Below are 24,926 nucleotides of genomic sequence, written 5' to 3'. Positions count from 1 at the left end.
GGTCAGGAAAACTTGCTATTTTTGAGGAGAACAACAGTTCGGTTCCCAGCTCTCACATCAGAGGGTTCATGATTCTAGGAATTGCCCAGGAATGAGGTAGGAATGGTAATATAGATGAAAGGACTGGGCTGTTGGGCTGTTGGAATGTATGGAAGAATTGCGGGCCTAATAGCTCTGGGAGTGCTGGAGTTGCAAATCTTTCAAAACCATAACCATGATGATGCATGGGAAGGGGATGAGCCAGGAACCTGTGAGAGAAAGGCTGGCGACCGTGACACAATGCAGGGGAGGTGTATTGTTGTGTCTGCTCCAGGTGAAATAAGCCTCAGATGTGAAAGCTTTCTCACTACCCTGCAAATGATGAGGAAATCATAGAATATGGCCAGGCTGCACCCACCCAAGACTAGTCAGCTCAGCTGACCTGAAACACAAAAGTGACAATGCAAGCCTTTAAATAAAGTTCATTTCAGTCGATGAACAAATACTGTTAGGACTGCTAGTGATACTTTTAAATGTTTGAGCCATGAGCTAAATATTACAATTTCTGTTATTGTTACTTACCCCTCCCCATAGTCCTACTGTTATAATCCCCCTGCATCTTTTTATAACATTATATTCTGTTTCTCCATTCATAGGAGCTGTTCTTTTCCATTCCTTACCTAACAGTAAAGACTTTTTGAAAAGCCATATAGAAATCTACTACTGTAGAAGATTCCTAACGTTTGTGCGTATGTAAAAGGAGTTTAATGGAGTACCCATATAATGGGAGAGTACAGTATCCCAACCAGACATCATGTGCTACCAAGTAAACCCCCAGTACTAGTATTGTGTTACAACTATTTGAGTCATTGGTCAAAGGAGTCCCATAGACAGCCCCACCCCAACCAAACATGGCAGGTGATTACCAGCGCTATTGGTTATCCTTCGCAACCTAGTGCTGAGATCCTATTGCTGAACAAAGAAGATAGAGAAATTAAGCTGGTACTCAGCTGGAAATTAAGCATTGACTGTTGACTCACATTCATAGTGCTGGAAATCATTGTACATGCTGCCAGAGGAGAAAAGCAGTCATCAGTGTTCACCAAGCTATGAACCTTGTGAGCTATAATAGAGACCTAGTGCATTTGCCTTGTTATTTCTCCACTAGTGTAATAGTGGCACAAATTATATGGGAATGACCAACCACTTTTATTGGATTTAAGGGCCACTCCACGAGACACAACCCTTGCCTGATATAATGAGGCTAAGAGTACGTTACTAAATAGTTCATAGGCCTGAAGGGGAAACCCTGTGGTATATGAACATTGCAATAAAATGACTCCTAATAATATATTGCTGTACCCATAGATCGTACATCACTTAACCCTCATCTCAGAGGCTTCTTCTTGCACTAGATGATAATTAACATGAGATCCACAGCTAGACAATGTACAGAGAGCGAAAGACTTTGGAGTACGCAGACCTAAATTACATGTCTTTATCATACCCTCCCCTCAAGGCTCAGGGATCAACGAAGAAGCAGAGGCAGAGGTAGTGGGTGAGTCTAAGGAAACAATGCTTTCAGACACAGCAGTGTGAACTCACCGAGACTGTGACAGCATGTACAAGGCCTGCACAGACTTGAGCCAGACAAAACCCCAGCATGGAAAAGGAGGAAGTGGACACAAAGTTCTACTGCCGGCCAAGAATCTAAGAAGCTAATTGCAATTGGTAGCTCCTGGGGGAGGGGAAATAAGTTTCCTTCAGCGGTGTGATGCTGAGTATGTCAGCCACTGTCAATCACACTCCAGGGCGGCCTCCTGCTCAGGAGGAGCCAACAGAACACAGACTCCATACATCTTTGTGCTTTGCTTTGGTTTTGCTTTTAAGATTTATTTATTTTGAATTTATGTGTATGTGGTATTGCTTATATGTATGTATGTATGTATGTACCTGATGTCCAAGGAGGTCAGAATAAGGCATGGAATCTGTGGAACTGAAGTCATAGATGGTTGTGAGTTGACATTATAGGTACGAGGGATTGAACATGGGTCCTCAGCAAAAATATTTTTTTATTTCATTGTTTTTAACAGCTGAGCCACCTTTCCAGCCCCATTTTTTGTTTTATTTTGTTTTAAGATAGAGAAAGGACATAAAATTGATTGGGTATGGAAGTGGGAGAGTCTTGGAGGATTTGGCAAAGGGAAAAACGTCATCAAAATATATTGTATGACGTTCTCAAAAAATAAGTATTTTTTTTAAAGAACTAAAAAATTCTATCATTATTAGAAGGATTACATGAGACTAAAAATGTTCAATGTACTGTGGCCTATCCAAGGTCCATAGTCCACATCCAGTAATGAGTAGTTAAGAATAGATTTCAGAACCTCATCTTTCAGCTGGAAGAATAAAATAAATAGGCGTTTATTGAGCACTAGTTATAGTGAGTATTTAGCAGAATGATAACTGCCACCGCTACTGCCACTGTTCTTATTGACATAACCATAGTTTCTATCACAGCTCACTGCAATACTTTCTGCCTCCTCAGCAATGCCCCCGGCCTCATTTCATCGCTAGTAAACAATAGTGACTAATTGAGCTCCTGCTTGCATTTCTAGAGTCAGTGATCTTTCTGAAACTTTTAGTTAGAAGCCTTAGAAATCATGTAAGAAATGAGTCAAGTTCATATAAATAGGACGAATGCTTGCTCAATATTCATATTTAGATTCAGTCCTTTGCAGCCAGACTGTGTATTACTTCCAAGTCTCTTGACAGGGGTAGCGTCACTCCCCTGTGGCATGTTGGCCCATGGTTAATCAAGAACTAAAGTTCATGTTTCCAGGAAGACCAGTGGATGTGTGCCCTGTTAGAGTGGGGTTAGGGAAGCCTCAGAAATTGGGAGTCAAAACACATACATACACACACACACACACACACACACACATACTGATTGCAGATCTGGCAATATTTTAGAAATAATCTAAGCCATTGCCTTCATTCTGCTGATAAGGTGATGTTAAGGAAGGGGAAAGGTCTTGCTCGGGGTCATACAGCTGTTAGTGATTTTGTTTGTTTGTTTCAAGAAGTAATATGAGCAATCTCTCTGTACATCTACAGACCTGCCTTCCTCTTCATGTAAGTACAATGTACTGGTCATGGTAAAATGTGTCTTTGGCGGGGGGAAGGAGAGCTTTGAGAATTTTATAGGGTCTCCAAACCATTACACAGAAGGTAGTTGTGATGGGCTCAGTCTGGACATCTGCCCGCTAAGAGTGAGTTCCTCACGAAATAGGCTCAGTGTTAACTCAAGACTCGAAGTAGTCTTGACCTCTCTTAGCCTGTGCTTCCTCATTTAAATTTAGATAAGATCCCCACCCCAGACACAGAACTTGATGGCCAAACAAAGCAAAATACAAATATACAGCTCCTTGCATTAAATATGCATTTGATCAATTTATTCTCTCAGCTGACATTTAATGGTCAACTAAAAGTTAGTGTTTCATTAATGAAGAATGCTAAGAACTCTGTACTTCTGGTTCTGGAAAGAGGAGACGTGGGGGCTTCATGGGAGGAAGTCAACAATAAGTCAAGAAAGTCAGAATACAATGTCAGATTACACTGTGTACAGAGGCGGGTGAGGATCAGAAAGTGTGATGCTCTGACCCCTGCTATCCAGAAGTGGACTGACTGAGCAAGGGTGGCCAAAGGCAGTCTTGGAGAAAGTGTATTTGAAGATAGGGTCAGACAAAGATTCCTGGGAGAGGAACAAATTCCTGGGAAGGAGGAATTTTGGTATGGTCAGTCATCAGCAAGAAAGCTAGTATTTCTAAAATGGCTCAAAGGAGGGCAATGACTGTGACAATGCTGGCAACAGACACAAGCTCCATCTTGAAGGTTTCAGACATGGACACTTTTATGGAGTCTGAATTTCATCTGGAAACCCTGAGTGTTCGTTGCAGGTTTTAAGAGGGGAAGCGATTGTGATGTGTTATATATGTGTTGGTGGAGGAGGGTGGCCCTTTGTTCTGGCTACCTGGCTAGCTTACACCTGAAATAACCACACAGAAACTGTATTTATTAAAACACTGCTTGGGCATTAGCTCTAGCCTCCTATTGGCAAACTCTCACATCTTGATTTAACCCATTTCTATTAATCTGTGTTCATCACGAGGTTGTGGCTTACCGGAAAAGATTTAGCATGTCTGACCTGGCATCTTCATGGCAGCGCTCTCTCTCTCTCTCTCTCTCTCTCTCTCTCTCTCTCTGCTTTCTTTCTCCCAGAATTCAGTTCTGTCTTCTCCGCCTACTTAAGTTCTGCCCTATCAGGCCAAGCAGTTTCTTTATTGATTAACCAATGAAAGCAACACATAAACAGAAGGACTTCCTATACCATATATGCTCATTGTCATTGGTTCCTAATGCATACTGAAACCTTTTGGCATGATTAAAAGACCAGAACTGTCTACTGATTTCCTACAATGAAGAAAAGGGTCTCACTAATGTTCCCATCTAACAAAGTACCAGATAATGGGATTCACATAGGTCCTGGATTAATGACCACATGCAAGTCATGACTGGTGTCCAGAAGGAGCATGGACTCTCATTGTACCCCTTTCTTTCTGCTTTTCCTTCTGCATAGGATTTGTGGCCTTTATAACAAATTAGCAATAGTAAGTAAACTTTCTCCTGAGTTCCGTGTACCCCATTCTAGCAAGTTGAGGGCCCCCAATTTAAAGTTAGTCAGAAGTATAGAGAAACTTGGAGCTTACAACTAAAGTTAGGGCAGCCTTGTGAGTCTGAGCCTTTACAGTGTCAAATATGACCCTGACTCTGGGTAATACCAGAGTGAGAATTTAATTGTGTAGCATGTGCTGATGTCCACAGAATTAGAAAATTAATTAGTATGAGGGCAGAGTGGATCTACACGTTTAGTGTCAGAAGTGTCATGGGTGAAAACAACCCAGAGACAGAATGTAATTTACCTCATTGTATTCAGTCAGCACATGTTGAGGGACTGCAGATTCCAGCCAAGCACAGGTTTTAGTGCAGTAAATGAATCAAAAACCAGATCTGGACTGTAAGTTGTTCACCCTGTCAGAATGACAAAATTTGTAAGAGTGTGATGTGCCTCAGATCGCTCACACCCCTACCGGCAATGCTATGAGAGGTGTGTGGTTAGCAACCTTTGCAGATGAGAAAACACCCATGAAGAAAGCATGATGTTCTCCCGATCACCACCGCAGAGCGAGTGCACAGAAAAGTCTGTTTGTGACTCTGGAAGGCCATTATGGTGACCCCCACAGCACGTTTTCCTCTTTCCAACTGACCACGCCCACTGTACAGAGACAGATAGGAAACCAAGAGACCCATTAGGAATGGCAGTCAGCTATTAAAAAAAGAAAAGACAAGAAACCGTACCTATTTGACTCAACTGCCAAATGTGCATTTGCACCTTTCTGTGTTAAAAAACTGTGTCATTTGGTGTTTCTCTTAAAATAAGGCAAGTTTATATGTTGTCAACCCGTACTGTAAAGAAAACAATTACATTTTATCAATTGACATGCCTCTCAAGGGAAAGCTTATCAGAGCTTCGGTATGCATGAATATGTGCTTTAAGGAGTCTCAGAAGGCTAGGTTTCCCTTCGCCCCGCCTGCACTTTCAGACACACAGCTGCCCCCTTCCCTCTGACACACCTTTCCCTTTGGGAGAATTGCCTGTGAGCATGCTCATCTCCAGGACTCTCCACAAGCACTCACTGGCTCCAAACTTCTCAGCTTCTTGGGGATGCGCCTTCATCTCCCCAACCCGAAAACATGGAGTATAGGTGTGCGTTCTTCTGTCGGATGAGTGAGCTCAAATAGCATCTCTGGAGCAGTTTCTCAATCTGGTTTTCAAAACTATTTCTTCCCTAAACTAAGAATGATTATCTCCCAAACTGTATAGGAAAACATACATTTCCTATGTATATAAGAGTATTTGAAAAGTTAAATACAAAATGTATGTTTTCTTCACTGATCAAATTTCCAAATTTGTCTGTGTATCTGTGACCTTTCTCATTTTCCACTCCTGCCTCATCGTTGAGAGACAAACCACATCAGCAACTTCTTAACTGTGCTGGATTCTGTTATTCTTTACTTCTAAATTCATTTTTTTATTGTTTGTGTGTATGTGAAATGTGTCTCCATCCAAATCCTTTATGGTGATCAGAGTTGGGGTTGAGTAGCCAATATTCAACAAGCTGTGAGTAGCTGTTATGACTTCTGTTTTATAGATGGGAAAATGAGTTTGTATTCACATATCTATTAACAGCAAAATCAGGTTCTGACCTAAGGTCATTTGCTCCTATTAATGCAGCATTTTTCTACTGTGTATTTCCTATAGAATTAGACATGTCCCATGACTTCACTCTTTTAGGTCCAAGAGAAAAGTGTGATAGATGTGTATTTTACTTGGGCTTGACAAGGTTTGGTTTCAATTTAGTGGCACTTTTAAAATTGAAAAAGAAGATGTAAATATATTGCAAATTTAATATATAGTCTTTTTGTTTTTACAATTTGAAAATTAAGATGTTGTATAGATAAACTGACATATACATGCTAAACATGTAGTTTGTGTGTTTTTAAAATCTGTGAACCCCCATGTAATTAAACAGCATAAACGTGCGTGTGACAGATGAGTGTTCAGAATGGTGAATGGCATGCCGGTCTTCGCATCATGGAGGATGGTGAAGACATTTCCCACTCTGTCCTCTCTTCCTGCTTCTCAGCAGACATTGTTGTTGTCAATGCCTTGGGTAAGAGAGTGCCAGCTGCAAGTCAAGAGAGTCCCGTGCCAAAAGTAAACAACAACTACATAAATAAAAGAACAATTAGCCATTTCTTAATACTTGGTAAAGGAAAATCATGTTGCTAAATGTTCTGTTTTTCTATGAAGGGGTCATGTGCCCCGGCCCACACATTAGCACATGAGCTTGTGGTTCCCATAAAATGAGTCAGAGTTTCTCAAGAAGGCAGATTCATTTATTTCAGAACTATGTGCCAGCATCTGTAAAGAAAGGTACAGTCTCTGTATTAAAGTTTGTCACACACATAACACATGCACGTGTACACTAAAATTGATCACATAGTTAATATAAGCAGAAGTGGGACTTGAACGCAAGCCTAGAGAACTCAAAAGTCACATGTTGTTCTTTACAGAGAGGATGGTATCTCTGTTGGCAGAGGATGGAGCCCAGCAATAACCTGGAGTCGGAACTGAGCTTGCATGCTGGGCTTCACTACAAACTGGCTGCGTATCATTGTGCATATTATTCATTTTCTTTTTCTCACCCACGCTCCATTGAAGTTCTGTCATTCAAAAGAGTAGGAGCAGGTGAAAATATCTATAGTAGAACATTTCACAAAGTACAAGGTTATGTGTGTGAAGTGGGTGGCGTGGTCCCCAACCCAGAGTAAGCACCTGGGAAAGAGGGATTAGAGTTGGCAGCTGAGGCTCTGCACACCAGACTTTTTGAATCAATCATGAGAAATATGCACATGTATCTCAGTGTGTGAACGCCTGTGTAAAAGCATAGTATATTGTGCTTGTGGATTGTTTTATAAAACAAAATATAGTTGAAAAAAATATTTTGAAATATGTGTGCCTAAGCAATGTCTAAAGGTCTGCTTTCTACGGCTAATGTATTTTTAAATAATGTTTAAACATTTTTAATACATTTTTTGCTTGTTGGAATTAAAGCTTTCTGTACAGCCTAGGCTGGGTTTAACATTTTGATTCTCCTGCCCCAACTTCCTGAGTGCTGCGGTAACAAACACGTTCCACCATACTCAGATACGTTTTTTATGAATTTTTAAAATGTGTATATGTGTATGTGGCATGCATGCATATGTTTTCATGTTTGGACTGTGGGCTTAAACATGTATGTGCATGTATGGAAGCCTCAGGTTGACATCAGGAGTCTTCCTTGATGCCTATTCATCATGTTCATTGAGGCAGGGTCCCTCAGCTGAGCCAGAGAGTGCGCACTTGCCCCATGGATCCCTATGACTGTTTCCCATGGGCTGCCACATTCACCTGGAAGATACATACACAATTGATGAATCCAAACTTTGCTTCTCATCCAGGCAAGCACCATGCACCTGGCTCTCTTGGTGCTGGGGGAAGCCTGCTTGCAGCCTATGCGGCTCTTCGACCTGTTGCTGAGTTGTTGCTTCTAATGCAGTCTATGTATTCAATACAGGAAAACCTGCATTTGTTTAGAGTTAAAATCACGCAGATGGCCCTTGTGGTACTTTTCTCCAGAATCCTACTGGACTACCTGGTATTTTCTGAGTGTGGGTGTGGCTCTCAGCAAACACTGGCTTTGATGACCTTACAGTGTCTGTTGTGATAAGCAGCATTTTTTCTTTCTTTTTTTTTTTTTTTTTTTTTTTTTTTTGTTTTTCGAGACAGGATTTTCCTGTAGTTTCTAGAGCCTGTCCTGGATCAAGCTCTTGTAGACCAGGTTGGCCTTGAACTCAGAGATCCGCCTGCCTCTGCCTCCCGAGTGCTGGGATTAAAGGCGTGCGCCACCACCGCCCGGCTTAAACAGCATTTTTTCATTCACAGACATTAACCAACCAGTGATGTTGCTCCGCCATAGCCCTGCTTCATGGAGGCTAGTTCTCATCAAAACCAGGTCTTGATTTATTCTTTGCTATATAATGTAATTCTAGACAGATCAAGGCTCTGTCTGCTGCTCCGTGATCAAAATCTTGCCTTATCTGGCAGTCTTCCCCAAGTTGTAAGGCCATGGTTCTCAAAAGTAGAGGACGGAGAACTCTCCTAGTCCCCCAGTTGTGAGCATCAGTATGTGCTGTGTTGAGTAACTCCTTCCTGGGGCCTCACTTCCGACAGCCCACTCAACAGTGCTCTACAGCTAACCCGGAGCACATGACAGCCAAGTGTTTCCTCTGCCCACCCAGAGGCCCGGCCACTGCCCGTGCTGCCTCCAGAGAAGCGGGAGCAGAGTGCTGACTGGTATCTCAGCCTTGACACACCAGGGAAGGGTCAAGTCCGTGAATGAGGCCTTTCATGGCTGGCTACAGGGACCCCATTTTTTTCCTACAGAAGCCCTGCACTTGCTTTCAGAAGTGACAATCAAATGTGAACTTTCATGGTTTATTTATAGCTTTGCCTTAGAGAGATAGAGAAAAGAAGTGATTAAAATGCTATTTTATAAAATATTTTGTTTTTAAAAAGCGTTCATTGTGTGGGCAAAAAGGAAAAAGAAAAGCCACTCTATTCATTGTGCTGTCTAGACTCTCAAACAAAGAGGATAGCGTGCTGCAAATTGAGATTGTCCGGCCCCTGCTTGCTGACAGAAAGTATGAATTTAGAGCCCAACTTCAAATAAGTCCTTTTGAACAGAAATATATTGTGGGGGGTGACTATATTTAGCATGTGTCAGCATTTCCATAATGAATTCATATTGTTGTACTGTAGTGATTCCCAGATTTACCACAGGCAGAAGATTCATGCGGTTTCACTTTTGTGGTAATTATCTGGAGAAATTGGGACTCTCAGCAGCGCTGTTTGTGATGACAGCCCGGCTGCTCTGGCCGTCTCCATACTGTGTCTGGTCCCCATAATGCAGCTAGCCTTCCAGGAGATGAAGGTGAACCTGAGCCATGTTGACTACCTGTGTGTGACCATAACTTAAAGCGTGTAATGCAGAACGTTGTGCTTTGCCTACAACGGTAAGACCAATATAGGCCACTGTGGAAAAATTCTGATTAGAGAAAAATCATTCCTTCTCTTGAACTCGTTAATAATTTAATCAAGTTTGCATATGTAATTTGTATTTAGCAAGTTACGTGAAACAAAAACTTGTGTAGAAGACTTCGCACAATTCTTTCTTTTACTTCCTTCCTTCTTTCCCTCTTTCCTTCCTTCTTTCTTCTTTCCTCTAAGACAGGTTCTCTCCCATGTTGGGTTAGCTTCAAATTCCTGGACATGACCAATCTGTACTCCTTCTACCCCCTTACCCCCACCCCCCACCTCCGTAAGCAGTGGGCATTCCATGGCAACCCTTCAATAGAAAACCAGCTTTAGTCTTCACTCTTACTGCCCCTTCCCATTGTGGAGGGAGCTCATTTTCCTGCCCTGCCTAAGCATTATGATCGTTACCAAAGTACAAAGTGGCAATGTTGATGCTAGTTTTGTGAACCTTTAGGTTGGGGTATCCAGCCAGAATTCAGCAACTCGGATCAAGGAATAGGAATCAGTAAATGTGAGCCGCTCCCCAGTTTCTGCAGCTGGGGCTCCGCACACGTAACAGGGTTCCCTATTCTTCAATCGTTTCTTTTCCGTTGTTTCTCCTGTTCTTGTGAGGTGATGGAGGGCACAGAGAGCACTGTCATGAATAAGAATCAGGCTCCTGAAAGTGTAGGTGCCTGGTTCTTGATGTCATACGACTCGATTGTGGCTGTTTCTGGAGATCCATAGGTGCTACTGTAGATGGTTCTGGAGACCCACAAGGCTCTGCTGTGGGTATGTCTGGCGACCCATTGGTGCTGCTGTGGATGTTTCTAGAGACCCATAAGGCACTGTTGTGGATGTTTCTGGAGATCCTCTGTCTCTGAAAGCTTCACCTACAATATGAGGTGTTAATGTCCCTGTGTCGTAGAAGAATGCCAACTCTTAATTTCTTAGAAATCGGAAAGTTCATTCCTGTGTCCTTAACTAGCCGCATTGGACAGAAACAGAGAAACCCACGACAGCCCCTCATACCAGAGCCTCCTTAAGTTGGTAAGAAATGACCATGCCTTTGAGAGCCTGACAGCAAGACCTCTCTTCTCTACACATGATCTAACACCAGGTTGCTTGTCCCTTCCCAGCATCAGTCGCTTATACCCCGCTAGGTGCCATAGCCTCCGGTGAAGCCCTGTGAGCCTGACTTGTGGTGGGGAGGCCTCCCTCATAACTCTCTCTGGAAGGAATCCTGATCACAGTAAACTAGCCTTCTCTGAGAAGCCCATCTGTTTGACCTTCCGTGGGAGTGAAAGGCATAGAGACTATTCATGGATTCTTAGTCCCTCTTTACATGAACTCTCCAAGGTGGGCTATTTCCAGCTCACTCTGGTATCATTTCTGTCATCTTAGGCCTCAGCAGAAGCTTCTGTTTTAACAGTTTGTCCCACATATTATCCTTAACTTCATTCACACTGTCGGCGTTCCTGCATGCATGTGATATCCCAGATGCTGAGTTTGGCAGTGAGAACCATTTTAACAATTCCTTCCTGAAAGAACTCACGGACTAATTGGAAGACTGATATGTTAAAAAAAAAAAAAAAAAAAAAAAAAGCCTGGCACCACCATGTCCTAAATGCTGGATAGACGCAAGTGTATGAGTTGCCCTGTAGCAGATAACTCAGTCCTGGGGCCATGCAAGCAGCAGGGATGAGTCAGCAAAATTCTCAGTGGGCTGGGTACCTGACCTAAGTTTTAAGCAGGCCTTTTCTTAGAAACAAAATAACCCCCTTTTAAACCCTTCAAATCTCCACTGTGAAAACTTGTTTCTCAGGAACTTATTTTGAAAACAAGCAGAAGTAATGTGAAGGAAAGAACAGAGAATTCCCTAGCGTCTGCCATTTGCTGCACATCTGTTGCTGTGGGAAAGAAAAGAACATAAGGACCTTCGATAAGCTTCCTGGATCCCACCCATGAAGGCAACCCTGGAATGTTGTCTCAGGCCCCTGAAGAAGCACAGCCAACAAAGCCAGGAGGGCACACCCTGGAAGCCTTTCCCAGCTTGGGGGAGGTAACAAAGGCAGTACTTCTCAGGGGCACAGCAGAGGGAACAGCAAAACAAAACCAGAATGAATAGCAAAGTGGATGATGGGATTGCTAAAACCATCTCGAAAACCTATGAAGAAAAATGTCCTGACGCAATCAGAGATATACAGGGCTCTCGAGACATCCCGGGGCAGAGCAGCAGCATATCTGGAAGATGTGTTTGCTTGCCTGCCCTTCACGGAATGACTGCAAACCGCCACCCTTGGGTTTTTTTCTTCCTCCTAGATTCCTGGTCAATAATTTTTTCATTCATTTTCAGATCTTCCCCCTTGTTCTTTCTGCCACCAGCGTGCTTTCTAGTATAGCACATCTTATCTCTCCAACGTGCCTGCTCATCCAGGGCTGGAAGATCAGAGCAGTAGTTCAGAACAGCCATCCTGTCCTTAAGGAACAATCACAAGAGCAACTTAGCTGGCGTGGAAATCCTGAGTTAGTTACCTAAGCTTTAAATGGTCATTGTAATGAGCGTAGCACAGCACTTACAATACTATCTTTTGAGCCCAGCAAATGCCTTTTCTTCTCTGTCTCAAACTCCTTGAGAAAAAGGTCCATCACCTGTTTCTCAGTTGTCCTCCTGCATTGAGTGTTCTCCTTGGCATGTCAGTGGCTCTATGTGCTTTATGAATATTTTAGGTGCTAGGATTCATCAGGTTACAGGCAAAGCCCAGGCTGTGATATAGCTTACCTTTCGGTTAGAGCATGTGCCACTGAATTAATCAGTAAGTTGGCAAAGATGGATGGGGACACTTGGATATGCACTTGGGTACACAGAGGCTCACGTGTACTGTACAGCAGGAAGACTTGGCAGTCCACCACTCCTGTGCCTAGTATGAATTTCACCCAGACAAAGAACATGTCTCATCTAACCTATTTTCTTTAGCAGCGTCTAATACAAAGTCGTTCATAAATCGGTGACATAAGAAGTTGTGTCTCTAGTTACAGACTTCATAAGCGTGTAAGAGCTGTTCTGAAGGCAGATCCTTTGCTGTGGAGCTTTCTCATGCTTGTCCCACGGTTAGGTCTGTTAGATGCCAATGTTGGATTGGCTCCGTACCCTCAGACTTTATCGTGGGTTAGAAGCCTTAGAAAACTGCCCAAAGAAATCTAGCCCTTCTTTTCTCTGCAGGCACAAAGGGCTTTGCCTTCTGGGTTCTATGTCCTAGAGACCTCAGCGCACAGTTATATATGAGGCCCAGGATGGGTGGTTACTAGATGCAACCTTAACTGTCCATTGGCTTTTGTTCTTAGTGCCGGAGAACAGCAAGTCTCTGCGAGAAAGCATGTTTAACTGAGTACCTTAGGGGAAGTGAATTCTAGCATTCCTGCCTGTCACAAGCCTGTTTTAAGTCTTTTGGTTTGGTTGTCTTTTGAGATTATACTAAAATTACAACATTTCTCCCTTCCTTTTCCTCCCTCAAACCCTCCCATAAACCCCTCCCCATTCTCCTTCAAATTCATTGCCACTTTTTTCATTAGTTGCTATTGCATGCATATATGTCTATACATATGTATTCCTAAGTATAACCTGTTGAGTCTATATAAGGTTAGGTATATGAATATTTTCAGGGCTGACAATTTGGCACTGTCGTGCTCTTTCCTCTGGAAGATCCCATGTCCCCACCCTCAGCTGCCTCTAGTTTTTGCATAGAGTTGAGACCTTGCGTTCTTTTCCTGGTCCAGTTTGGCATGTTCATTGGAGTCATCCTCGCTCAGTTCTCATTTGGGCACTCATGGTGGTGTATTTCTGATGCTACTAGGAGACACACCCTTATAAGAAACCCCCCGGTCCTCTCCCCTTCCCTGCCTCTCTCCCTGTGCATCCTGAGCTTTAGGTGGGGGAATGTTTTGTAGATGTATTCACTGGGACTGCGCTCTGCGACTCTGCATTTTGATTGGTTATAGTTTTCGGTAGTGATCTCTATCTGTTGCAAAGACTAGGTTCTTAATAAGGGATGAGGACTAGGCTTCCCTGTGGGGCTAAGGATGCATGTTTATAGCTTGTTGTTAGGGTTATGCCGGTTTAACATATTGGTTGTAGATTCTCCTCCAACAACCACGACTTCGCCAGCCCTGAGTAGTTAACTAGATTTCTTGTCCCAGTCATGGTTCCCCTCTTGTTGAGAAGGCCTTAAGTCCAATTAGAGAGCTGTTGGTTACCCCCAAAATATGTGTGCTACCCTTATGGTTATCATGTCATGCTGGTTGTTAATGTGATTCATAAACTTCCTAGCTGGGTAGGACTGTTGACAACCTTAGTCCTTTGTAGCTTGCCTGGTGCCCTCTGGTCTGCTCCAGCTCACAGGTCCCTGGGCCTTCTATCGTAAGGGTGTGGCGTGTTCAGCAGTGAGGACTTACCTTCTGCCTCTGGGTGGTAACCAAGGGCAACAACAATAACCTGGGTTGGGAATTCCTTGGAAAGACCTGACCAACAACTCAAATGAGGGCTTCTCTGTCTGGTATTGGGTTTTTTTTTTTTGTTGTTGTTTGGTAGGTGGTCTTTGGATCTTAGAGGGAGCACAATCAGTCCAGATGACTAAAGTTCATTAAAACTACATATGTGTATTTATACGTGATCTACAGTATTTTGTTTTTAGGGAAATAGTTAAGGTGTTGTTCCGTGTGGTCCTTTCAGACCCCTTTCTTGTTCTACTCATTCCCTCTCCTTCTGTATTTACCTCCCTCCCTCTTCCTGTTTCCTCCTCAGATCACTTGTACGCTGCTAATTCCCCCTCCTCCTTACCCCTTCTTCTGTATTTAGCTCCTTCCCTCTCTCTTAAGAGCCCCTCTTTCCCATTTCTCTGATCAGATTACTTATATCCTGTTATTCCCCTCTCTGTTGCTCCTAACTCCCTTATCCTGGCAATATCCTGGCAACCCTGTTTCTGTTTTACTTTCCTGGTTTCTGGAGTCATTACAGGCTGCATATGCACATTGGAAGCTTCAAAGCTAGAAGCCTTCAGTGAGAGAGAACATGGGACATTTGTCTTTCTGGCTCTTAGTTACCCCCACTCAACATGATCTTTTTTTTTTTTTTTACTTCCATCCATTTACCTGCAAAGTTCATCCTTCCTCAGCATTCTTTCTTGTTTCCATTTACCAGGAAGCAATGGCAAGAATGAGCAAAGTGGGGAAGGTTGTGTGCCCGAGACATGAGGATAAAAGGTAAGTTTGTATTTCTGTCTAAAGTTAGAGAGCAAGCATGTGAGGAGGTGCAGCTGTTGTTGTGAGGTGACCTTGAGATGACCTTGGGTCTGGGAGGGACCCTGGATCAACCCCTGCACTCTTTTCACTCAGAGGTTGAACTATATTCCTCACCATCGAGAGAACGCTGGTTTACCAGAATCCAGAGCTAGACTGGCCAGAGCTGGGCTCACACGCCGGCTTCCACTCTCTCAGACCAACGTTTTCACCACACATCACAGGAAGAAATCTGTTTTCCTCTGTTCTAGAGTGTGGGAATCTTTTATATTCCCATCAAAAGACCAGGTGGTATTCCTTGGCATTGAAGGCTAGAAAGGTTCCTTGTTTGAATACAAATCGACGGAATATTCATGTGTTTATTTATTTAGTCTCTGCTATATTCAAAGCATTTGCTGAGCTCTGGGCAGGCTGCAGAGAACAATGAGACACTACCCGATCTGTTCACAGGGCTGATTTCAAATCACACAAATAAATCCTTCCAGAGAAAAACCAGCAGGTGACAATATAACCCAAAGAAGAAGGAACAGGAACTCTACAGGGATAAAGGGACGCTTTTGAGAGAAGACTGAGTTTCAGCTGACTTTAAATCTTTAAAAGAAATTTCCAGACAGGCCTAGGCAGAGAAGAACATCCTTGGTAGAAGAAATAACATATGCAAGGGACCAGCTTTTATACTGAGGTCACTATCAGCAACTCATAATTTCAAAACACAAAGACGAGATGAGGAAGTGAGACAGGAGGAGGCCATGTCGAAGACCTTGGAAATTTGAAGCAGTGAAGAGACCTGCCCAAGTGGCGATTTTGGAAAGTACACTCATACAGGGTTGGTCATGGAGAAATAAGTTGGGGCTACGTCGAAGGCTTTTGGAGCAGCCTACATTAGCAATCAGGATCGCTATGAAGTCACTTGTAATGAGTCTGAACATGAAGAAGGGGCAGGAAATTGAGGAAAGCACTTGTGTATAAAACCTAAAAGGAATTCTTAACAGGTAACTGAACATAAGAACAAAGATCCATATTTGAGAGTTTGAAATGCCCACCAAAAGAACAATCCAGTTTCATTTTCCTCTGTCTCCAAACAGATTCAGGCTGCTAAAGACCCTGTAATGTAAACCCCTCTCTGCATAGCTGAAAGGAGCAGGCTTGGTGTGGGAAAATCAACTTTGGAAGCCTGAGAGACTCCCTTTCTAGGGAATGGGGAAGTTGGGGAGTGTCCACTTGAGGGCGCTTCGAATAGCCCTTGTGTGTTTGAAATGAAAAACATATTGTTCCTGTCCATCTCTTTCGTGACCCTCTCAAGACTTTTCAGGGAAGTGTTTTTAAGTTCCTTTGGTAAAAATCCATGTGTTTCAATTGAAAAGACTGGCATCTTGATGGCAGCTGGGGCGTGGGGGGAGGGGTGGTGGTTAGTTGAAGCGGTCGCGCAGTGCTGTACCGCCATCTGCAGGCAGCATAGATATTGCAACCAAAAACCCAGAGCCCATTTCCTCTTCCTGTCTCTTGACTTCAAATCTCTTTAACTTTATGGGATGTTTTCTTGGTCCTGAGCCACGCAAAAGCAATTGGTCGAAAGGAGGGGAACTTAGAAGCTCTCTCAGCTGGCAGGCTGTATGTGAACTTAATGTCTAATTAAGTAACTGAAGCTCAATAAGCAAGTTTTTAGGATGACTTCAAATTATTCAGCCTTAAAAGGATGAATCTTAGGGTTTATGTTCAGTGACAAAGACAATTTCAAGAAGGCAAATGGCAAAGAACAAACAAAGTCAGTGAAAGGAGTTTCAGTAAAGTTAATACCCTTAAAAACCTTCAAGTCTGTGGGAAGGGCTGCTGACCAAAGCTCACCCCTAAGAGTTTTGAGATTCCAAAGTTAGAAATCTATCTCATCCCATAGAAGAGTGGCCCAACCTTATATTGTCATAAAATATCGCTGAAGCAGAAAATTGTTTCTAAAAAGTATCCTATAACAGTTGAATGCTCCAGAGTAGGGTTTGGCAGTATCTCACAATCCTAGATTGGGTAAAATATTAGAATATTAATTATTGGAAAGCAGTAACTAGTACTTACACTACTTATTATGAGTCATGCGTTGTTCTTATGCTTTTCATATATTGCTCAATCCTCAAAAATATTCTGCAATATATACTGTAAATATCTCTATGTGAAGATAAGGAAATTTATGCACAGATGGACCATGTCCAAGGTTACACAGGCAGGCCTGCACTGTCCTGGTCTCAGATCCCCTTCTTAGCTATGGGTTTGACCCCACCACAGTTTCTACTTTATCAGAATGCTTACGGTAGAAAATGTAGAACAAGTACAAATTTCTGCGTGCACCCAGTTTCTCTTACAACCCCACCCCATTTATACTCGTAAACATCCTTGTAAAGGGTCTTCTTCAGAGCACCCCAGAGTCTACCAGATCATATTGAAGTGGATTTGCCCACCCTGTGTCAGGTCTCCTAACAAAGAGAGGAAGGACAGAGTCTGAGACCTCAGGTGTGATGTGTCCACACCTTTGCTATCCTTTCAGGATGGCGATGCCTAAGCAGCTCAGGTCAGATTCTTAGCCAACAATAGTCGTAAAAGGTCTCACCCGGAGTGTCAGATAGAGACCGCGGGTTAGCAAGGCCACTATCAGACACCTGAGGGTAGAGCCAGGCACAGGAAGACGTTGGTCACTTTTCCGGGAAGTTTACTCCTGTAGAAGGCTGTCTGTCAAAGACACTGACTTGTGGAAATCGTGAAAGGGATTAAAATGCTCACTTTTGTATCTGGCCAGTCTGCGGTTTTCACCTGTGGCCAGTCACATCAGAAATGTTGATTTAAGCTTGGGATCAGAGGAAGCTCAGCTAAGCTTTCAGTATGTGCAGTAGATTCTCAGACGTCAGTCCCATCTAAGTGTGCATCCCGACTCTGCTGCTTTTTAAGCTACAGCACCACAGATATGCTTGCCCATAAAATGTCTACATCTCAAACATGTAGCTAGTGGAACTTCATGTCCTTTAAGCATGATAGATGTGAGGCATACTAACCCACTGCTCAGGGTGCTGCCCACACTTAAAACTTGGGAGGTCTCAGCCTGACCATGACAGATAGCATTCCCACCCTTCTAAAGAAGAGGGAAAGCCATATGACAGTTCCATTTTGAGAATGCTTAATATGTTTCTTTTTGCACCCCACAGATATTATGACAAGAAATATCAAGTATTTCTCAAGATGGTTGAGCACCAGAAGGAATATTCAGCAATCATGAATGGAAACTGAGCAGCATTTCTGAGTGAAGACTCTGTGCCGTTTGTTAGGCATCCCTGTGTTTTCATCTTATGGCCGGTGCCCTGTAGGTACCATTTTGGCATGCCTGTCTTATCTCCTAATAAAAACTTGGACATGCACAAGCATAACTGGAGTTGCTCATGTCTGTGTCCAGATGCTGAAGTTATTTACTTGGCCATTTCTAAGGTGCTTCCCTAGTAGCAGATGCTTCGTAAAGGATCATGGGATCTAAGACAGACCTTGGAGCATCATTCGTCCTGTGGAGACTTGTTCATTTTTCCCATGGTGGCTTTTAAACCTGATTTACTTTGCTTTAAGTGGAAGAACCTGATGCTCATTCTGTATACCGTATTAGGTTAGCTCCTTCTACATGTCAGGCACCGATTTTAACTGCAGAATCGTCATTTTGCAGCCATCATTTTAAAGATAGGGATGGTCAGGAGTCATCCATAGATTCCGGAGGAAAATTTGATAATTAACAGGATGTATAAATGCTCTCTAAAATTCTACTTCACTGATGATTTGTTGCAAGAAGGAGGGAAAAAGAATGTCTGATATACAAAGAAACAGGGCACTATACACCATCTTTGCTGACTTCAGATGACCAAATGTGCCCCCATGTGCTTCTGGATGTGACAGTCTGATGAAGAAACCGCATTGCCCTTGCTGGGAATGCATAGTCCAAACAGAACGGTTAGGACACCTCAGCTAAGGCATATTCCATTGCCATGGGATATAGTATTCAAAACCATCTATCATGAAGACAAAGACCAAGACAAGTTTCTAGCCAGATCCCACCTTACGAAACATATGGGGATGGAGTGTTTACAAATATAGGGATATTTGACACCAAAACTTCAACCACAGAAATCACCTGTGATTCCATGCCCATAATTTTCTAATGCCATTTCTAGAGTTGCTGTTGTAGTAATGAGCTGCGTGCCGCGTTCCCAGCCGCCCGGCTCCCGGTCACCGGCTAGCTTATACCCCGAAATAACAACACACAAATTGTATTCTTTTAAATACTGCCTGGCCCATTATTTTCAGCCTCTTACTCACATCTTGACTAACCCATATCGAATAATTTGTGTAACACCATGAATGGTGTCTTACCCGGAAAGATTCAGCATGTCTGACCTGGTTGCTGGCTTCATCGCATCTCGCTCACTGAGGAGAGTCATGGCAGTCTCACTTAGGAGAGGAGTGGCATCTGACTGAGCCATCTACCTCACTTCCTTTTTCCTGTTCTGTCTACTCCGCCCACCTAAATGTTGGCCAATCAAATGGGTCAGGCAGTTTATTAGCCAATGGGAATCCATCATGCTGTGTGGCTCAGGTAGCTTTGCGTAGAGGACATACTGACAACAGCAGCGTAGGAGAGCAGTACAATGCTGTCTAAAGTCATTCTGGGCAGTGGTTTCTGGGTCTCGGGCATTGCACTAAAAACAGGAGTACAGGTTAAATAGAATATGGGCTTTACTCTCAGAAAATTCCCTGTCTATGGAGATGTGGACAGGAAAATGAACCCGCACGTCACAGTAAGTGCTGCAATACCTCAGTCAGAAAATGAAGCAGAAGAGGGCTACAACTGGCACAGAAAGCATAAAATTGCAGAATTTTTGGGATCCTTGTCCTGGATTTCTTTTTCTTTGAAACTATGTGACTTGGAAACATTTCTTAACCTTTGTAAGTTTATACCTCATTCCTGTAATGGCGTAGTGCTGGTTAGTCTCTGACGACCTGAAACAGATCTACACATATCTAGGAAGAGGGAATTTTAGCTGGGGAAATGCCGCTATCGAGTGGGCCTGTGGCAGGTCTTTGGGGTATTAATGACTGATGTAGGGGTTACAGCTACTATAGACTGCCCTGCTCCTGGGCAGGTGACCCTTGATCGAATAAGAAAGCAAACAAACGGGGCACGCCATGAGGAGCAAACCAGTAAGCAGTGTTCCTCCATGGTCTCTGCTTCATTTCCTACGCACAGGTTGCTGGCTTTAGTTCCTTCCCTGACTCAAGCCAGACTGTGATCAGAATTTGTACGACAAATCAATCCTTTCCTCCCAAAGTTGCTTATTGTCATAGTGTTTATCACAACAATCGAAAATAGGAAAAAAAAAAAAAAAACGATAGCAGATACTGGTACCAGAAATGGGTGGGGTATAAGGGAAAATTGTGCAATTGTTTGGAACTTTGGGCTGGAAAGGCCACTGAGTGCTTAGAACTTAATGTTCTGTCCTGTGGGAGCATGGAAGATAAGAATACTGAGAGCAATGAAGGCAATGAAGGCCTGGCTTGTGGGTTTCAGAGAAAAGCAAAGACATTCAGAGCCATTTGTGTGACTTTTTGAATTAAGAATCTAATAAGTGAACCCTTGGCTTTACTGGGGCAATAGATGCTGCTTGACTGGAGCTGAGAAATTCCCTGTGAATAAGAAGCCATCAGCATCATTGAAATGAAACCTTCTGGGTGTATTTTCTCAGAAGCAGCACACAGGAGCTGTAGTCCAGAGGAGGACAAGGCTGTACCCCACCCATGCTGGCCTCCCAGCGGTGTATAACATGTAAGAGTCTCCCATGTGGTTCTGGTCTTGAAGGCATCAAAGGGGTCATGGGATGGATGCAGGCGAGGCTTGGAGCTACAGGAGTCCAGGAGAGACCATTGGTAAAAGTACAACTTCATTTGCAGCGAAAACCTTGGTCATGGAATGGAAACCGGTCACGGAGGGAGACCGAGGCTTGGCTAAGCGGTGCTCCCCTGTGGTCTCTGCTTCAGTCCCTACCTGAAGTTCCTACCACGTCTTCCCTTTATAATGAGCTGTAATCCGAATGTGTACACCAAATAAACACTTTTCTTTCTGAGTTGCTTTGTGGCCATTGTGTTTCTATCACAGCAATAGTCAGGAGTTCGAGGGTTGAATGAGATGGGTACATACTGCGTGTAGCTTGATTGCCTGGATCATGTCTCTCTTGTTAACCCAGGATGAAGGCGGGGTTGAGTGTATTGATAGTCACACAGGAAGCCTGTTCACAGTAAACCCCAGCCAGCCAAAACTTGGAATAAGAGACCGGTGAACACCCCAGACGAGGAACAGGGTAGAGCCGTATCTAAGCACACCATGTTATGACCCTAGTTAAACATGCTCTAGCTGGTAAAGCTGGCGAATTCTGACTGAGGCAATGGGCATGCCTACGCCAGCCCACACAAAGCACTGTGCAATGACTGCCTGTGGTTAGGAAAGGCAGGAACAGAAGAATGCAGTCTTGCCTGTTTAGTCTCCTCAATCCTTGCTACTACATCTTAAGGCTTGCAGCATTAATCTCATAATTCAGCCAAGGAAACAATGGTCAGACAGAAAACAGTTGCTGAAGGCGCTTAGGTGATGTGGGGACAGGATCCTTGTCTGTCCAGCTGCAAAGCCTTGGGGGGGGGGGGGTGCACCCATAGTACCATCTGGGAAATAACTCTTCCCCACAGCTTGCCCTGTGGCCACAATGCTTGCCGTAATGAACACCCTAAATGCTCAGATGTGAGTTCTCACCGCTTTGTTGGAAAAGGAAAATACAATTAGACAAGGAATACAACTTGCCTGGATACCATCAGCATCTCAAAATCAAGGAGCAGCTTAGCAGAAGAGGGTGGGCCCTTAGCCATGGGTTGGTTAGTCTGTAGGGGGTGCCCCTCATCGATGGATCCTTCTACTATGCACCTCCTTATGTGGGTGAGGATTCATCCAGTTGCCTGTTCCACTATGTTTTAAGTCCCTCAGGTGACTCCTTGCAAAGGCATTATGCTACTAGTGTTTCTACGTGATTATTTTGTGCGTACTAGCTAGGCCAATCCCCAAGGAAATCACTGTGTTTCCTATTGTGAGACAATATATTGTGACCATATAAATGTCCATAAATCTTTATATAACTATGTACAGATAAATAACAAAAAAGGTAATTATTCCTGAGCTGATATAAAGCTTAATTTACTGAATACGTATGTTTAGCTTTTATAAATAAGAATTATACTGCAGCCAAAGTGGTTCCTGGGATTTTTGTTTTGTTGCCTTCTGAATGTTTTTCTTTTAAGTCAAAGCCAGCGTTGCTTAGCAATTTTTTTTTTCAAGGAACACACTACAGGTCTTTAACTGGAACCATAAATATTCACCATATGCGAAGATATAAATGTGACATTTGAAAGAGCCAAAGAGAACTCAGGCTGGAGGAGGGTGGGAAGCAGAGGTGATGATGGGAGAGCAGTGTGTCGCTTGCTGCCTTAGGTGCATAACCTAGTGCTGATCAGCTGGGGTGCACATGAGGCATCTAGAAGGGACACCTGCTCTCGGCAAGATCCAGACCAGGCCATGCATGGGCCTTTATGCTCAGAGCACAGTGATGTTGTGGCCAGCTGAAAAGAGAAATTGAAATCTTAAGGGGAACAGTAAAAATGTCATTTAGATGTCCCCGAGAATTCCCAGCTAGAAGAGGTGGCAAGTGAGCCACGGGGGCTGAATGGTAAACTGAGATGGTATTCTCTCTAGCCCAGCACCCCCAGGTTCTTCTGGTTTGCCTCGCCCTTCATTGGCTTATGGACGGTGAGTCCTTGGGGGGAACAGCCTCACTTTAAGGTCTGAGTTTTCTGCACCTGAACAGGCCTTGACATTTAATGGATACTCAATAAATTTACCAACATAAACCAAGACATCCTTCCATAGAACAAAAACTAGCAGAACAAACAGCACTAGGATCTCTGACATTTAAGTCAAACTATGGTATGCATTAAAATATGCTAATTTAAGCTATTGTCAAAAAATTAAGTATCTTGGTCACGGAGTTTTATAAAAATTTTACCTCGTGCCTAGTGACTTTATCTTTTTATTGTAAATATATGCACAACAATTCACAAACCTGAATGATGATGATGTTACTTCATTTTGCTTTCTGACTCAAATATGGAAAGGCTTCACCAGTGCTCAGTTTCTACAGATTAATCCCTGCACTGTATCACTGCAATACCAATTGTATACTGGTCCATAAATATGCAAGCCTGAAATACATATAATCTCAGAATTCAGGACATACTTGCAAGGGGAGAAGTTTCAAATCCAGGCTTTAGCAAGACTTGAGCAAATACAAATCAGATCTTTAGAAACATTTGTGCTCACAGAATAAGTCATACCATCAAAGGATTTAAAATGAAGGACATTATCACTAAACAAGAAACTAATGACTGGGCGAGCTACGTAATGTAATCACTTAAGATGGGATCTCTGCTGGGTTACAGAAGAGGCTTTGTGCTGTCCAGTGTCTCCTAAACAGTCTTAGCTGTTACTGACAGCAGGAGCAAGGAGCCCTCATACACAAAGACTTCTCTTCCTTCTGTGATCTCTACAGGGAGATCTTGAGAGTACATTTTTCAAAAATCATGCTTTTACCAGACTTCTGAATATTTGAAAACTCTATTAAATGTGTAACCCTAAAGTCATTTAAATAAAAACGAAGACGTCTGCTAACAAATTTAGAAATCTTGATTTACTGGTAAGTTACCCATTAATTTTGTGATCAAAAAAGTATTTCACTGTGCCTAGATTAAAATTAAAATCACTTATTCTATGAGCACAAATGTTTCTAAAGATCTGATTTGTATTTGCTCAAGTCTTGCTAAAGCCTGGATTTGAAACTTTTCCCCTAGTAAAGTCAAGTGTATCCCTACTGAATAATCATTATTCATTGTTGAAATACAAAATGTCTTATTTATTAATGCCTACCACCTGGCACAATCATGATATCCCTAAATGACACCTTTCCTTTGTGGATTTACCAGTACCAATTCATTGCATTTACGGTCTTCTTCCATGCCTCATAGTGAGTGGGTCTTACAGGAGATGTAGGTCTTACAGTGCAGGATCCCACTCTCTAAACAGAAAAGCATCACTCAGCATTTCAGAGACGGCTAACGACTGCATAGATGCAGGGTCACTGGTTGCTTCTCCCTACACAAATCCCATGAACTTTTCTACGTGAGGGAGGATGATTCATCAGTTTGTTAATGGCTCCCTCTTCTGCACGCCTCTTGTTGACTTGTGTAAATACCCAAGGAGTCCCCTTCGAATGTTCATTGGTTGATCGGAGGGCTGTGTTATTTCTATTTGCATACAGAAATAAATCAAGAAAGCCCTGAGCCAGGGAGTCATGGGTCCTACTTCCAATTTCTGTGTTGTATTTACGAAGTGGGAGAAAGGAAAGCTGCCTCACAGTTCATGTGGAGGTTCAGTGTGTAGAGGGACAGAGTGCCGGGAGCCAGTTAAAGCTTACCATTGGGGATGACAAACAGCAGTGTTCCTCTTAGAAGTGTATTCCAATTGTGTTGTACAGCTTTCCACTGGCTTCTACAAGTACAATGTCTCACATTACATCAAAACAACCAATTTTGATTGAGTTCATATATATCTAGAGTGCTGGAATGGTTCCCCCCAGTGAATCATGGGACCAGTAATTTCAGGAGAAGGGGGCACATTTGAAAACCAAACCAGGAGCCACAGAGCAGTGCCTACTGAGCAATGAAGTCCAGTCAGTGGGCGCTGCAAGCAACCCAGTCAGCAGAAAGTCATGTTTATTAGGAACAGCTCACGCAGAAACCATGAAGG

The 24,926-nt window shown here is 43.1% G+C and overlaps 1 protein-coding gene across 6 annotated transcripts in view; it reads left to right on the top strand.

The window, feature by feature from the left end:
* Nucleotides 1-18,417, top strand: part of Fggy (FGGY carbohydrate kinase domain containing) — a 368,123-nt gene extending 349,706 nt beyond the window's left edge. For all 6 annotated transcript variants that reach the window (XM_038332750.1, XM_038332754.1, XM_038332751.1 and 3 more), the window contains 2 exons: nucleotides 14,916-14,977; nucleotides 18,199-18,417. In XM_038332750.1, the coding sequence (XP_038188678.1) occupies nucleotides 14,916-14,977; nucleotides 18,199-18,280 (144 nt within the window). In that variant the 3' untranslated portion in view covers nucleotides 18,281-18,417. The remainder of the gene's footprint in view (nucleotides 1-14,915; nucleotides 14,978-18,198) is intronic.
* Nucleotides 18,418-24,926: the final 6,509 nt, after the last annotated feature.

Source organism: Arvicola amphibius, chromosome 6, assembly GCF_903992535.2.
Source record: "Arvicola amphibius chromosome 6, mArvAmp1.2, whole genome shotgun sequence".
Lineage (NCBI taxonomy): Eukaryota > Metazoa > Chordata > Mammalia > Rodentia > Cricetidae > Arvicola > Arvicola amphibius.
Note: the sequence above shows the minus strand (reverse complement) of the source record. Positions and strands in the feature narration are given on the sequence as shown.